At 37.9% G+C, this 16,998-nt stretch overlaps 1 protein-coding gene across 4 annotated transcripts in view; it reads left to right on the forward strand.

The window, feature by feature from the left end:
• VTI1A (vesicle transport through interaction with t-SNAREs 1A) overlaps positions 1 to 16,120 on the forward strand; it is a 269,515-nt gene extending 253,395 nt beyond the window's left edge. For all 4 annotated transcript variants that reach the window (XM_084290595.1, XM_084290593.1, XM_084290596.1 and 1 more), the window contains one exon: positions 14,664 to 16,120. Coding sequence is in view for 2 of the 4 variants with exons in the window: in XM_084290593.1 (XP_084146719.1) it covers positions 14,664 to 14,757 (94 nt within the window). In the remaining 2 variants the exon portion in view is untranslated. The remainder of the gene's footprint in view (positions 1 to 14,663) is intronic.
• The last annotated feature ends 878 nt before the right edge of the window (positions 16,121 to 16,998 follow it).

Here is a 16,998-nt window from a genome sequence, read left to right on the forward strand (position 1 = left end):
GCACAAATTGTGAAGGATTCAGGTGAAGGATGGCTTTTCCAGCATCTGAGCCAGACCATTTCCTGCGCTAGGTATGGATCCAGAGGTCTTACAAACAGCCCCTCTAACAAGGACATTCCTGTCATAGGCCGGTGAGGGGGAGAATTGAAAAGCTGCACTTTCACCAACAACTGTCATGTGTCACAGTGAAAGAAGCTGAGCACAAACACAAAAAGAAACACACAATAGATACTGAAATAAATGTATGTAACAGGGTGCAGGGGGGCTGGGGGAGGCTGTGAATCGGGGAATTCAACTGGTGCGGTGTGAGAGTGAGCTCAAATGTATTAAATTTAAAAGACCATTTGTGGGTTAGGCTTTTATGAATCCAGAACCTTCACTATAATGATTGCCTGCATTACCCTACATAATATTAAAATCTTAGCATGTGATTAATAGCAGATTCCCTGCATACGTGTCACAACACACATCTGCAGCAAATCTGCTAGTATACTTCTGCGCTAGTTTTACTTTTGGGCCATAAAGTAATTCCTGTTTTGTGAATGAGAATAAACCTATTATGCACTAGGTTAGCTACACCCAGTTTCTTCTCTTGAGGGAAAAAGAGCTGCTTATTTGATACGGCATCTCAAATTTCAGTGTTCAGAAGTGAGTTTAAGCCTCTGATAGATTTGCTTGAGCAAGCTGTTGGGAGTTGCCTTCCCTGTTACTTAGTTCTACATTTTCCAAAACCTTCTGTGCAAAGAGTATTGAGAAACTTCTAGACAGCAGTAAACTAGTGGACTTAATTATAAAGTGTTTATTGCTAAATTTGTTAATGAGTCAACATGCAAAAAAGATATATTTATCCCCGTTTCCTCTTAAAATTGTAGTAAAAAATAACTTCAAAAAATCTTTTTCTTAAGCTGTTCGGTGATGCAGTTTTGCTGTTCACAAAAGCCCTTTTTCCCATCCGCAAATAGCTACCTTTCACTTTGCCCCAAGGGAACAGTGCATAGCTCAAATGAAGCTTAAAAAAAAAAAAAAAAAAAAAAAAAAAAGATTTTTCCCACTTGTAACTCAAACTCTCTGCATATTCACACACATACACAAAATGAAAGAGAAGATGCAGAAATGTTGCTCCAGTCTGCCCTCTGAAAAGTCCTGCCGACCTGTTTTATTCACCAAAATCAAAACAGAACCCAACAAAAACAACTTAAATGACAACAAGAAAACATTAGGAAAGCAACATCTGTTTTGCATTCTTGGCATCAACTCTGCCCTTGCAACACAGGGTCTGACACAGATGTACAGGGTTATGACACCACCGAGTACCGCTTGATTTAAATTGGTGTAACTGAGAGCAGAATCAGGGCGCTGAATTCTTACAACGTTGTGCAAAACCGTGGCTCTTGATCTCCTTTGCAGATGTGGGACTCAAACCCCACTGAAGTTATGGACATCTTTCCATTGAGGGATGTGGGCTGTAGATCAAATTGTATTCCTCTACCAGCAATTTAGAATTTATTATTGACTGTATATTTTTTGTCGGTGTGTTTTGTTTTCTGTATAATTGTTTTACTCTGTCGCTTTCCAATAGCCTTTCACTGTGTGCATTCAGAGAACCTATCTGTTGAATGACATTACATAACTAAACCCTTCAGTTTCTGAGTAAAACAAAATAATAGCAAGGAGAGAGAAATTTAAAGCTGTTCTGAAGAAAGGCAAAAATAGCTCAGATTGTGAATTAAAATGAACCAGCGATTAGGGAAATTTGGGAAGCCAGAGTTGCCAAGAGAGCAGCTCTCTCACCAGAGGCAGCATGATTACATGAGATGGCACAAAGAGAGCAATTCGCTCTCTGTTTGATTGCCCATCCATAGTTGTAACAGAGACAAAATTAGCTCAACTCATACCTGGCATAACTTCAGTGTCTCCAATAGAGCTGTATCAGATGCAATGACATGCTTGCAGTGTTTTCACCAGCCACTAGATGTCTGTGTGTGCTCTACAAAGTTTTTGAGCAGATGATGCCCCTGGTAAACAAGACAGACAAAACTGGAACACAAGCTGTGGGGAAGCATAATAGGTTGTGTTTATAAGTGTAGCATCGTTACTTTAATTAAGCCTGTGTTTAAAGCAATTTATACTGTCTAAAACTAAATTCCAACTTTTCCAACTTCAGACAAATAAGGAAAACGTGCCTCTCCTGGTCCATGTCTAGTTAAGACAAACTGTTTTCTTTATGTCCATGGGAAGGGCTGAAATGTGTCATGTTGTGAAAGTTTTGCAGGAAGTTGCTGAGATGCAAAAGAGGTTAATCTTATTTCTATTCTGAAACAGTGAAAGACCATAAAATAAAACATCTGCTCTGTAAGTGGATCAGTGAGAGCTCACTATATAATTCCAGCCTGTACAATCCAAGTCGTTGGACTGCTGGAACCATAGTTTCACATATACAACGCATCAGCATATCTGGGTGCACTCAGGAAGGCTCTGCGTCAGATGTTGAGTTTAGTATATCTTAAAAAAAGAATAAAAGAAAAAAAAAATAGCACTCCTTGAAGAGCAGTTCTGGGTACAGAAATCTATTTCACAGTTCTGTTTATCAGTCAGTCCACCAGCTGACCAGGGTAGCTGCACCTGTGACCAGCTTTTCTGCAGAGATCTCCAAAGCAAAAATGCAAAAGTAATCAGCACATGTTTGCCTTTCATTTATCTCTGTCATCAGGGAATAAGATACAGATAGTATCAGGAGCAATGAAAAGTACATTCTGATATTATTTTCAGTTTTGTGTCTAGACAGAGAGGAGCAACCACTTGTATCTCTGTGGAGCACGCAGCCCCCCTCCATGCTCACGTTGGAGGCTGAAGGCCAGAGGGGGGTAGTAGGCTGTCTATATTTAAAAAAAAAAAAAAAAAAAAAAAAAAGTTTTAAACCACCACCTACTCATCAGGTGACTGGAGACTGTGGTTGTAAAATGTGCTGCAGGCAGAAGTTCTGAAAAATCCCAGAAAGTGTTGAAAACATCTCTAAACAAGGTATTTTTCTCCTGCACCTTTCTTGCTAAAGGTCCCAATTGCTGCCAAGAAAACTAGTGAGAATGTTAGCTGCCAAATAAAAAATTTATGACAGTGTTTGGCAAAGGATTGTATCACTGCTTGTTTTATACATTTCCACAAGGCTCTTGAAGGGCTGTTGGACACATACAGCTCACTGATCACTGTGCTTTATCTGTTCTTTAATATACGAAAAAAAAACAAGCTCCAATAAAATACAATTTAAACAACATATATCTTTTTTCTTTTAATAGCCTCCTGTAAGCATTTGCTATGGTAAGAATATAATTTCTAAACAACATTCCATATATATATATATATATATATATATATATATATAAAAATTTAAGCCCTTTACCTGACAAAGTTTCTTGTAATTTGAGTCACTTTCATAGTAAAAATACATGAATTTTTCAATTAAAAATGTATTGCTCTTGCAATTGTGCTTGTTATATGTTGGAGTCTGGGCCAATAAACTGCCTGTTAAAACATAAAGAGGTCCATTCAGTCAAACGTGTGCCTGCCATTTAAGTTTCAAAAACCAAGAAAATAATATGTTGGAATTGCATTGCTCACCAGTATCAATTAGGTTTTCAGCTGTACCGTTAAATTAACTTTGGGGGAGAAAATTGTTCCAATGGATTTAGTGGAAAAAAAAATATATTTTTGAATACAGAGTTTGCACACTGACAATAATAATTAAGTTGACCAATGTTGAAGCAACACCCTTAAATGTATTTTTTCCATCTGAAGAAACGAAATTGTCTGTCTCTCTCTTTTCAAACCAGTTAGCAGATTAGACTTCCACCTGATAATTAGTGCTGTTTAACACTGATGTTGTCATTCTGAAATCTCAAAGCCCAAACTGTTTGCTTTTTCTCATTATCATGTGCTCTGGAGGTGGGAAGTATGGAATACAGAATTCCACCTTCCTGCACCATTTTGTAAAGAGGCAAAGAGCATCTCTTCTCTGCAGTGGCCAGGAGTGGTAAGACACAATCCCAGTGTATTGTCCCCTTCAAAGGGGACAGCCAGAGCAACACGACCTGGGGCTTTTCCTGGAGCTGCCCCAAGGCAGCATGGCTCTGCACCATGCTTGTTTCTTCATGGCACAGTTGAGCCCACAGCAAATGTTTGAGAGCAGCCAACAGCACTACAAATACCATACGCCTTATATATGCTTGAGTATTTCATGGTATTTGATATAAAGTGCTCAAGACAGACCAGCATTAAGAGGATTATTTCAGACAGCATTAGGAGTCAATTTACAGAAGATTAGCTCTAAATCAGGCAGATATCATAAGCAAATTAACATCAGTTGTAGGAGATTCAGAATCAAAATGTGTGGTGTTTTTAGTTTCTCCCTGAATATACTTAGTAGATGGGTAATATTGTCATTAGTTTCCAAGGCTGAGGTGATACATGATACATCTTGAATAGGGAAGAACAGGTATGCATTTTTTTTTCTAGATGCACACTATTTATTATGATGCTGTTTACTGGCAGTGAAACTGCTTAACTCCAAGTACCCTTCCTCTGCTAAATATTTTATATTTTATGCCATTTCTTTACTGAATAAGGTTTTGTTTGGCCCTAGAAATGATGTCTCCGTGGTGTGTTACAATATTCTTAAATAGGAAATATGCAGCTTTGACTTCAGATTGACATACTTAATCCTTTTTTTTTTTTTTTTGCTGTTAAAATGAGTCACATTCTAATGCCAACTCATAAAAATGAAGGAGTGTATAAAATGCTATGTACTATGGTGAAGATTACAGCTACTTAAAAATAGCTTCCCTAATATTTAAGCTTGTAAATTACAGATTTGTATTATTTCTACAGGAATGATGTTTAATTTGTATTAAAAAGCAGATTCTGTTCTTCAGTCAGTTTTCAGACATGTTTTTCTGACTGCAGGCAGACATAAGGCATAAGAAACTACCCAATCCCTTCCCAGTATCACAGTTTCAAAATCACTTGCCTAATTAATGGAGAGGATTATGAAATGGACTGAACCTCGATATTAAAGTCTATGTCCTGAGTTGTACTTGGGATTCTGAAAGTTTTGAAGTCTAAGGATGGGATTCCAGTCTTTGGAAAATTTTGTATTCTGCTCTCCAAGAGATATTAAACTAATTAGTCTTCAGCGTACTCCTGAGCATCTGTTTTTCTAGCTGGGGAGGGAAGTCTGGGCAGTGTTTTACAATTTTTTCCTTTCTTGATGGACCAAATTCCTCTTGACAAGGTTGGCCTGAGGTCATGAACATCTCCCTGTGTTCACTGAGACAGGAATCTTCGCCCTTTCTACGAGATCATGAAAACTTACACCCACTCTAAGCCAGGTTGGGCTTGCAGGTCCCTCCGGTTGCAAGATCTGCAAGTGCTCCTGCACTTTGACTTTGTGCCCTGTAGTTTTACAGAATGCATGGAGGCTCGGTGTGGTTATTAAACCGAGGTGTCTGAGGTCATAACAAAGTAGAGGCATTTCTGCTCCCCTAATAGAAATACTGTAACATGCTGAAAAGAAAATACTCTAATAGTGGCAAGTATCTCCTGTCAACTAATTTGATAGTTCTCTATCAGGTAAACCATTTGTGAATACATCGATTCTTTTTATTTTTCACTGTTCTGTCTTCACTATTCCCAGGTTTTCTCTAAACCAGTTGGGCAAAAATTGATTTTTATTTGTTCCACTGGCCTTGTGGAAAATTAGCTTATGAACTGGTTTTTATAGGAAGACTCAAAGCACAGAACAGGTTGAAAAATAAGCCTATAGCAGTCAAAATTGTTGTCTGAAATGTCTTCAGACTGGAAGGCTGAATTTATTGCTCAAAACAAGTACTAGCAATGTGGAGGTGTGCAGTCCTGCTCATTATCACTGGAAAAGGGGGAACCAAAAAGCACAGTAAAAAATTAAATTTTAATAATGCTAGTGATATTTTCTAAATCCTTCTTGACAGAAAGATTCTCATTATTTTTATCTGTCTCAGAGTAGGCTCTTTTAATGCCATCTCACAAATGGCCTTAGCCATGATTGTTTTCCTTTCTTTTAGAGCATTTGAAAAAAAAAAAAAAAAGAAAAAAAAAAAGAATACATACCAAAAAAAAAATCTATTCTATCATTCAAGAAGTGCCATGAAATGGTAACATTTTGGAGAGCACATCTTCAGGAACAATTGTTGCAGATGCCTCCAGGTTTTTACAAAAGAGGTCAACACTGTTAAGAGAATTGTAGCAAACTTGCCATACAACAAGATGCCCAGTCAAATATAGCATGATAAGGGGAAAACAATATAAGCAAAGTAATGTCCAGTCTCCAGGTTCATCACACTTAAAAGCTGTAGGTTTATCATTAAAGTGAGGCAAGGTAAAAGATGTTACTTTCTTTCATCAGTTTAAGATATATATTGTAGTGCTATCTAATGATTATGAAAGTTGATAAAATGCAGACTTAAGACAACTTTGCTTTCTTTAAATTGCACAGAATATAGACTTAACTATATTTATTTAAAAAGTCCATTTGTAATCATGTATATTCTTGTCATTTTATAGCTTGCATACATTTCTTCTGCTGGAGAAGTAATTGCTTCAGCTTTGAGGGGACTGGGGTTAGTTGTTTTTTGTTTTTTGTTTTTTCCCATTAACTGTTTGAGGACTAGGGCTATATGCGGTCAGTGTGCTGAAGAATGCCATTATTCTGACAGCTGGGCTATCTACCCTCCCTCAGAGCTCTTTCTAAAGCGCTTGTAATGTTTGCTGAGGCCTATGGTTCTTAGTCATGCTCAGGTGACTAAATGTATGATTTGTTCTTCTTGATACTTCAGTACCCTGAGAAAGGCTGGTTGGAGATTAATGCAACCTTGACTCCTTCCACTTGCAGTTGCTACTGCACACGTGATCTTCATTTAGACTTGCCAAAGAGATCCGGTGTTGCCTCTGTTTTGCATGAAATGAATTAACCCCCCCCCCCTCCCAGTTTTGGTTGGTGAGTTTCCATGGCCCCGGAAGCCACCCGCTGTTCCTCCTAATGACAGTAATAATCTAATTTGTTCCCTCCATGGAAGGAGTGGACATGGAGACAGGAGAAAGCTGAAGTTGTGTCACTAAGGACAGTGCAGAAAAATGTTCAATGTCAGTCTCTCATAAGTGGAAGCAAGCTTTTCATCCTTCAGAAATACCTTCCCATGTGTTCTAAAAATAATCAATGAATAAGCTGAGCTAGTAGATGTGCAGTATCCTTCCCTTTGCCTTTTTATCTTTAGTTCTACTGTCCACGAGGTCCTCTTTCGGCTTTCCATATTATTGCAGTTTGAGTGCTGAAGTCATTGTATATTTGTCTTCCAGTTAGTCCTGCAGATATCTTTCCTTCTCAGGCCACTTCAGTCGAGCTGTCATCCACTTCTTCCCCCCAGATTTCTGTGGTCACCTGTGTACTATTTGTACCTCCTGAGACTACCAGTTCCTTGAGACAGAATTTGTGTAAGCTATGATAATCATGATCCTGATGGCCACCAAATAACACTATATTCCAAAGGTGCTCATACACTTCTGCTATATTTGGAATGTATTACAAGATTTCAATTCAGAATTAAATATGTCAGTAAGTGTTTTAACTAACAAATACTTTGAATTTCAGTTTAATTTTCAGTCTTAACTGTGAGAGTGTCAGAAGGTGACAAAACGTAGTTCTTTGAACCTATCTCCTTGAGATAAAAAACGTATCTCCTTGAGCCATGGAACCACAATGTGTTTCAGGAGGCATTCATCCCAGGGAGATATTTTACTGTTGTTCCCATCTCCCGTTCCTCCAGAATTCCTGTCAAAGGGGAAGGGGGTTTGATTCTGCTCAGAAATTTGTATGGAAATATGGGATCCTTTAAAGAGAGATGGTGAATCAAGGTACTTACTGGCTAATTAATTATTGACGAAATCTACCAAGTTACTGGTGAGTTTCACCTCTGTAGTTTTTCTCATTAATGAGAAAAGACACTTTACAACTTGATAAAGCCTTTGGTGGATGATTTTGCCTTCAAACAAGCTTTCTCCAAGCCAATTTGGTCTTGGGAAAACTGTCACTCTTGCTTGGACCTCATCTTTAAGCTTTGAAGGATAGTCATCCCTACCAAATCTGTAGAAACCTAACCTAGCCAGCTAACTTAACTGACTAGTTCTACTGGGATGCATATATGGACAGGAAAAAGAGAAGGCAGTTCAGAGCAGGCCTCTAGCTCATATACACAAGGAGCTGAGAGAGATTAGCTAGATATAATTTATATGTTTAAAGCTGGATAGTGTGACTACCTTCCTGCACCTGTTATTACATGACTCATTCTTTCATTCAGAGCCCAGGTGGAAACACATTGATGTGGTTTGAGTGTAATATTATAACTAGAGATTGGTATCCATGTTATTATAAGTATACAGCTCCAGTCCTTTAGACTGATCTTTAAAGCTAGAGTATTTATCTCTGCATGCACTACTCCCCAGCCACAATATATTAGTTAAGTTGTAAGGTCTATCTCTTAAAAAAAAAAAATGTTCTTCTCCTAGAAAAAGGCCATTCTATTCTATTTCTGTTCTTTTCTATTATTATTATTCCCCTTTCCTCTAATTCCAAATCTTTAATCTCATTATCTGCTCAGTTTTCAGCATTTTTTTTTATAGATTTTCAAAAGAATTTGCACACAGGAAACTAGAACCCATAGCCCAAAGGCAAGGAATTGCACCTTTGGGAGGGAATTCAAGGAACATGATATAGGCTCCTACTGGAAATGGCCTGTCTCCAGACTGGAGGGGAAGCCCAGACAGCTAGGCCTTTTTGGCATGAAGTAAGCCATTCTCTCACCCCCCAGAGCCTTTTCACCTTTAAATATGCAATGACAATTACAATGGAATTGGTTCTGCTCACCTGGAGAACACAAAAGAAAAAGAAAAAAAACTTGAACTTATTTTCAGAGTTTTAGGAGGGAAGAAAAAAACTTGATTATTTTCAAATTCTTCACTTTCTCCAAAGTCAGCTCAAAGTGGGCTAGGGAGTTATGCAAGTTGTGCTGGTATTTTTTGGACTGATATTTCTGCTTTCTAATTTCTGTTGTTAATGATGAAACATGTCTCAAGTGAGATACTTCCAACCAGCTGTAATTTTTGCTAGGCAGGGTTCTCTTACTCATTTCAGTAGGTTGCCATGTTTTGCCACAGCCTTTCTAGTTCTTTTCAGCTGCTTTTATTTAAGAAAAGCATTCTTAAACCTAAAGATTGGAAAAATGAATAGTTACTTGAACAGCCCCCAGATACCCTTAACTTAAGAGATTTAGCATTATGTATCTAAGGCTTTGCTTTACCAATCATAACATTTTATTCCCCTATGCTGGGTCTAGTTCTCTGATTTAAAAGCCCCTGATATAAAGTATCATTTATGTCCTTAGATATAGTAATAATAATGTCTGTCCCAGAAGGTAATCGAGTATAGCTGTATTACTTTAAGTTCACATTTACTGATATATATTTCACAAATACTGGTATGTATTTCCTCGTGTGACTGAACCTACACTTTATGTTTGTTTGAATCTGCTGATTTGCTCATGAATGTTGGGTATTTAAAAGCCACTTGCCACTGATTTATATGCACCTATATTTTTGCATGTTAGCAAAAACTGAGGTCACAAATAAAAGAGTACCTAAAAATGTGTAACTCAAAGTGCCCGTTTAAAAGGTACTCTTGTATACAAAGAAGAAGCCTTTCTGCCCAGTAGACTGATAGGAATCATTTCTAGTTACATCTTAAATGCATATATTACAGTGAAACACTGTTGGACAGTGCTCCGTCATCAATCAGTCTGTGTTCTTGAGGACACTATTTTTCAAGACATTTTCTTTAAGAATAAAGAGCTGTGTTGTAATGAATGTGTGCTAACTGGTTCCCCAAGCCGTTTGCATTTTTTTTATTTGTATCAGTGTCAGAGTTGAGCTTCTGTAAGAAATTTTTGCTGTATTTTATTTGTAGTCTTCATTATTTCAAGTTAAGCACACAAAACTCTTTAAGCACCCAGAGTCTGCACTGGTTCGTTTATATCCGTATTTAGTTAACATGTTACCATGATTGCTAATTTTCATGACAATTGTTATTGTACCATCAGTGCTTAATGGCAAGGCATCATTATTCAATGCTGGTCAATCAGGCACTAAGACATGTGCAAGACATCAGGCTGAACCCATATAGATGTCGTGCACTCCCCTGCTAATGAATGCAGTTTTGTAAAAAGGTTTAAACACGGTTGGCATCCTTAATGTAAGGTTTGCAAAAGCTTATTTGGGAACTGCTTTGTGTTTATACGGCACAGATCTAAACATGTCACAAACAGAGTTGGACCCATTGTGTGTGTGCATGTCTGAAGCTACAGAGAGGGGAGAATCATCTTGGGTTTTGCAATGTTGAAAGGCAGCACAATTTCTGGTGTGGTGTGGGTACAGGGAACGGATTTGCCAGGGATGTCAGTGTTTGGAAATGGGTATGGGACTTTTTCTCCAAAGCAGTGATCTCCATGTGCATCAAAGGGGTGATCCCCTCGCTCCCTGGAAGGAAAGCAGACTGTGTGTGTGGCTCATCAACTCACAGAATAAAGTTGGCACAGGCTCCAGAGAGAGCCTCCGGTGTGACGGTAGTCAGAGGTTAGGCACTACGACCAGAAGCTGGCAAAGAAGGTCAGGTGTTTAGAAATCGGGAGCAGAAGGAAATGCACCAGCAATAGGATGTGCTTTCAGCGCTGATAGCCCAGCAAGCTAGCCTGGCATGCTCTCCCAGACATCCTTTAATGTTCCCCTTGCATCTGCTTTAGTTACTGTTTCTATGTGGTTTTGCACCCAAATATTTTGGGCTGCTGTCCATGATAAACTAGATGGAGCTTGATTTAAAAGCACAGATTTTTTGACTCTTCTAACTAAAAGCAGAATGAGCCCTTGTGCTCTTCGAGTTTCGAGTATGAAAGGAGCAGTAGACATTGGCTGTTAACAAGCTCCAGCACGCCGGGCTCCAGCAGAACTTGGTGTGAATTCAGTGCACAAGCTGCATCGACTAAATGGTTAATTCATCTCATATCAACAGCACTATGATTCATAATGTAAACTCGAGGAATCCTTGATGTTTCAGTCACACATTCCTCTTAATTTGGCCATGCATTCTTTTAAAGCTACAGTGTGCTAACTTAATAAAATGCAGCATGCAAATGCACAAGTTTTTGCCTTCAGGCATTTTAGCCATGGATGTTTCAATGGGTGTCTTCTTTCAAGTATATATTCTTTCTTAAATTATTTACCCTGTAAACATGCTTTGCATTTTCAAAGAAGAATCTGGGCTTCCTCATTCACCAGATTTTGTTGAATTTAAGGTGTAGTAAAGATAAAAGAATATCATCTGCTTCTTGTGAACATGTTAGCCTTTGGGATTTTTTGTAGTGAGTGTTAGGCCCCATTTTCTTCCCCTTTGGTATTATCACTCCCTCCCCCATTTAAATTCCTTGATGCTTTGCCTAGAGCAATACCCACTGGCAGTGTCTGGCTGTGACAGCACTATAGGCTTCTCTACAGATGGGTCCTGCCAATGCCAACCATTGTTCTACCACTGTGAGCTGGCTTGACTGCGTAGCACCACGCAAAACCCCCTTTCCTCTTCATTTTTTCTTTACTCTAAAGGGTTGCCCTTGCCTATTGACTTTGAGATCTGAAATGTGCTGACACCCAGAACTTGTGTTCGCTGTCTGAGCAGCAGCTCCTGGCATCAGGCTTCCACAGGCACTCTTTGCTGTCCCCTCCACAAGTCTGTCCTGCTGCTACCAGACCACTCTATCCTTTTTCTCCAAGCCCCATCCTTCTGGTAGTTTGCAGTTAGTTTAATTTTACTTGCTCACTTGAAAGTAAAACAGTAAAACTTGATGTTATTCTTTTTTAAAAGATATAAAATTAATCTTTAACTGTGGGCTTGAATATTAAAAGTATATAATACTTCAGTGTAGGAGTCTGTTGATAACATCCATCCTATTTCATGATTAATTTGTTCCTTTTAATATGATATTCTTTTGCTGCACTGTGCAGACTAATTCAGATTCCTAGAAATTGAACTTTGATATGTATTTCCTAGATTCCCACTGTAAGTGAACCTTCAATTAGCAGATACAGGTGGCAGCATGCCTAGCTCAATGTTCTCTTGACAAGGATTTTAGAGGCATGGACAGTGATTAAATAATCTTGCAATTGGGTGTGTACTGCCAGAGTATTAAAAATAAAGCATTTGGAGGATTTGGCTTTAAAAATAATAAAAAAAAAGAAAAATGTAATTTTAAATCGCAGATGATGAAATGCCTTTTCAGGGGCCAGAGATAGGAGGAGTTGATTTAAACACTCGGTATGTTACGTATGCCTTTGCCTAACTATGTGTTAGATTAAGCGAGTTTCACTCACAGTTAATCCTTTGTAAATTAGCATTATGGATGCCTTGGGGCCCACATCCCACAAATAAAATGGTTGTCAAGCCAGCTGCACTGTGTATTACTTAAGGCTGAATGTTTTAAGAGTTTTCATGCTTTTAATCTATTTCACTGCTGAGTTTCAATTTTGCTGAGTGTCTTTTCAGGAGTGATGAGGGTGAGTGAGTAAATATATATTCTGGTTTTCATGCATTTGCCTGGGCAAATCGTTTGTTATCAGGTGTTTGGCAGAGAATGTCACACCCCACCACAAAAGACAAGCTTGTAAGTTCAGGTGTTAAATTGAAGTGCAAACCAACAAGAACCAAAAGCCCTTAATTAGCTTTATTTTGTTAGCCTGTTACACTTTTTTTTTTTTTTTTTAAGAGTGAGAAACATCCCTCCCTCCTCCTCATCCTTTTGGCAGAGTAAATATTGCCTGTTAAGTTTGAATTAGCTGTCATCGCAAAAGAATTAATGCTGTGGTTGAGCCTTTCTAGTGAGGAAGGGAAAAATAAACGAGACAGATCTTAGTTCAGCTTTAAGTGATAAATGAGGACAAAGCAGCCCATTCATCTCCTGCTAGGAAAGTGGACACAAACACTAAAGCAGTTTTGCGGAAGACGTGTCAGCAAATGTGATCATTTTGTAACCTGTCAGGAGGATAGAGAGCTAGTCCTTTTAGAGTGTCACAGGGGAGGGTGTCTGTCTGATGTGACAGTTTTCATCCATCCATTTGCTTCTTTTTCTTTAGGTGGGGGGTAAGCAGGGAGAGAGCTGGAGTTGGTTAAAACTGCATTTTTCTTTACACTTTCCAATATAATTTATATGTATATTCACCCGCATCCAAATGAAAAACACTTACCAAGGAAAACTCCCCTCTGCTCTCTAGAGTTTCTTCTCTCTTTCACCATATGAAATATGCTCAGCTTAACACATTACGTTCTCTCTCTTCAAGTTTGAGCCTTGTGCTTCACAAAACAGTTTTACTTCTTTTTACCATGGGTTAGTAAAAGCTTTGTTTAGATTTGTTTTGCAGAAGCATGAGGGAAAAAAAAAAAAAGTAATAAAAATAAAAAGAATAAAAACAATGTAGGGCTCTTTCATTATTGGTTTTCTTGGTTTGAGTTTGATTTTTTTGTTTTATTTTGTTTTGTTTGCTGTATCTCTCCAATTCTGATGATATGCTTCATGTACAAATATGTTTTGCAAAAGTTCTTGTTTCACAAAAAGCCTATAAAAATATTCTTCCTCCTCTGTGAGAATGGAAAAAAAAAAAAATTAGATTCATACAATTCAGAATGCTTTTGTAAAATACCTCAAATTCCAATATTAATTGATTTATCCATTTTAACTGACCTATTAAATTCAGGAAATCTGAAACGATGTGACATCTGATTTTAGAAGCAGGGATTTCTCACAAAAATGATTGAACAATATTATGACTTTCTACTACTTTTTATTACTACTAATTTCCATTTTCTTAGGCACGATAGTAAGTGTAACGTTTGCCTATTACCATAAGTAAAGGTATGCTACAGAGACAGGAGATGCTTTTACAACATAAGCTTCACAGTTTGACACTTGCTTCTTTATATCATCCTTTTATTCAAAACTATCTTTTATACTTTTCCCTTGGTGTTTTAGTACAAGTAAGTATCTCATTGACATGTGTTTCCTTGAAATGTTGTACCTTAATGATAAAATCCCTTGAAAATTAATAAATTGTTTCTTTAAGCTGTGAAGATTTCAGAATGGCTTTAAGAATGTAATGGTATTTACAACTACAGAGCACCCTGCTTGGATTGCATCAGCTGAGGAGTAATAATTTAATTTGTTTTAGAAGGTTAATAAATTGTAACGTCATGTACTTCAGTTATTCTAATATATGTTTATATGTATGCATAATTAAGAAAAGGCTCATTCTTTCCTGAATGCTAAAGTCAGATTTAATAGCTTCATAAAGAAATGTTTAGAAACACTGGACATTGAAAGAAATGAAAAGAATCAAGATATTCAGAATGGTGTAGGAAATCCTAAATTTGTGGGCACATGCCTTTTCTCCATAATAGTTTTCTTTGTATCTCTTTTTAACGTTTTATATATATTCTACTATTCTCACTGTTTTGTTTTTTCTTTTTGTCTCTTCTGTTTTTTTTTTTTCAGGATCATCCAAAACCGAATTTTGATTGTTGTTCTGGCACTCTTCATCATCCTCACGACCGCGATGGCTATTTATTTTTCTGTCAAGAGACGCTGATATCTTTGTTCTTCACTAAGCAGCAACAAACTGCTTGTTCTGAGTAATTAAGACAAAGTGGTCACATGAATCATTCTCTTGCACTGACAGAGTCTCCCTCTCTTTTCCACTATTCAACTCAGGTGCAAGTGGTGTAAAATATTTTGTATTATTGATGGCATAGTTGATGGCATGTGGGGTTGATTATTTTTCTTATATTTTTTGTCTTTATCTGAGTGTTTCTGGAATCTTAATATTTGTTTGGGGGAGGGCTTGCTCTGGTGTAGAAAGACCTAGTGTGAGTCCAATTCTACCCCAGGCAATTAGTATGTAAGTTGGAAGAGTTTAGAGAGGTAAAAGTGGTCTTTGCACTTTTCTTGTGCTATACAGGGTGTATGAATATCAAGCAGTATCTGACCTTATGTGATGTAGAATACGAGTAAAGCACAGGCCAATGATGTAGAAAGTGAACCTGTCTCCTGTGGCTAACTCCTGATCATGAATCATGGTAATAGAGGTAAGCTGGTTAAGAACAGCAGGTAGTTTTTAAAAGAGAGCAACCTTTAGATGATGTTTAATATCTCCTGTAAATCCAAAACATTATTTAACTTTTTATTTTTAATTTAAGCTTTCTTTTCTGCTTATTCAAAACACTTCCATCAAGATTATGATAAAGCATCACTTGCCCAAAAAGGTAGTTGTGACCACAGTCCATCTGTTGAATCAGTTTCAAATCTTCCAGAGTTGATAAGTGCACACACTAGATCTTTATTAAAGGTGTACAAAGATACTTACCTATTCATTGCTGATTGAAAAGAGATCCTAAATAATAGTTTAGTGGCAAGCACTTGACTACCATTAAACAAAAATCTAGATTTTGCATATTGGCCTATGTTGACACCATGTGTTGAAAATATTTTTAGTGTATTCAATTCTGATGTGATGTTCCCCCTTTTAAACAGAAACTGTAAAAATGTTAATTTATACATGCTTTTAGCTCATACAATATATCAGAATTTCATCTTCTAGGCTACCTGTGTGTAAATGAGCTGTGTTTCTCTTTTCCTGTGGGCCGTGCCTCTCCTATAGATATGTGTGGGTTATTTGGCTTATAATTAAGCTTATAGCTCCAGCAAAGATCATTTTCTGGTGATGTAGTAAAGTAATTTTCATGATAACTTTTCAACTCCTTGTATGTAATCCCTTACAAATACTACAATTTGAGAGGGATTTTATGCCCTTGAACTTAAGCTCTAAAATGCTTTCGTGAAACAAAAAGCTGAAAACTTTCAAACTCCCTCAAAATTAAGCAGGAACTAAGCACCAAATTTTCATGTGTGCCTTAGATCTTTTGGGGTTTCAGCATCCCTGGGGTGTCTGCCAACTTGCTGCGCTGTCTCTGGAAGTTGATTTTGGGATAAACACTTGGGAGTTGATTTTGGCCCTAAATGTGGCCCATCTCTTTCTGCGTGGAAATTAATAACCCAGCTACAAGGACGTTGCTATTGATACTATAGCTAAGACCTGGAAACGTGATAAATGCAAAATAAAAGGATCCAGAAGAAAAATGGTACTCACTAAAACAAGTTGAAGCATGCATGGTCAACTGCGGGTTTTGAGTTTCATGCACCTTGTGTCTGAGTTCAAAAGCAGTTTCTATGCCAGATTTCTCCTCCAGCTCATGTCAATGGCTGTAGGGTTGGGCTGGTACCAAAGTTCCTGGGTAATACAAAAACCACGTTTTTGGGAGGTGCTGCTCTGTACAGCACTGCTTGGTCATGTTCAGCTACTTACCTCGACAGCCCTGCACTGTGGCAGTGGGACCTCCTTGTCACCTGCAAGTCTCTGCTGAGGCACCCTCTCCTTTCTTACTTGCAAGGTGTGTGGTAGGTATCACATGGCTCTCAAACACGGAAAGATTTGGGTGTTCGATGCAGTGTGGAGGCTGGCTGACCTTTAGTCGCAACATGTATTCAAATTAAGCATTTAGGGTTGTGTAAGCGGAACCCTGGCCGTTAGCTTGAAGTGGTGGCACCGAGCTGAGTTCAGGCAAATTAGGGAGAAGCCTGGCAGCGTTAGAAGGTATTTATCCTCTGCTAAGCAAATTAGGAGATGCATATTTTGTAAGGCAGAAAACTGTCAAGACGGGAACCTTAAGCTCCGTCTGTTGCCTAGACATTTTCAGTGTTGCCTCAATAATTTAACTATCATGGGGATTGATTCATGACTACTGATCTTAACAGTGACCTATGACTAGGTTTT

This window comes from Netta rufina (assembly GCF_964035555.1).
Source record: "Netta rufina genome assembly, chromosome: 7".
Lineage (NCBI taxonomy): Eukaryota > Metazoa > Chordata > Aves > Anseriformes > Anatidae > Netta > Netta rufina.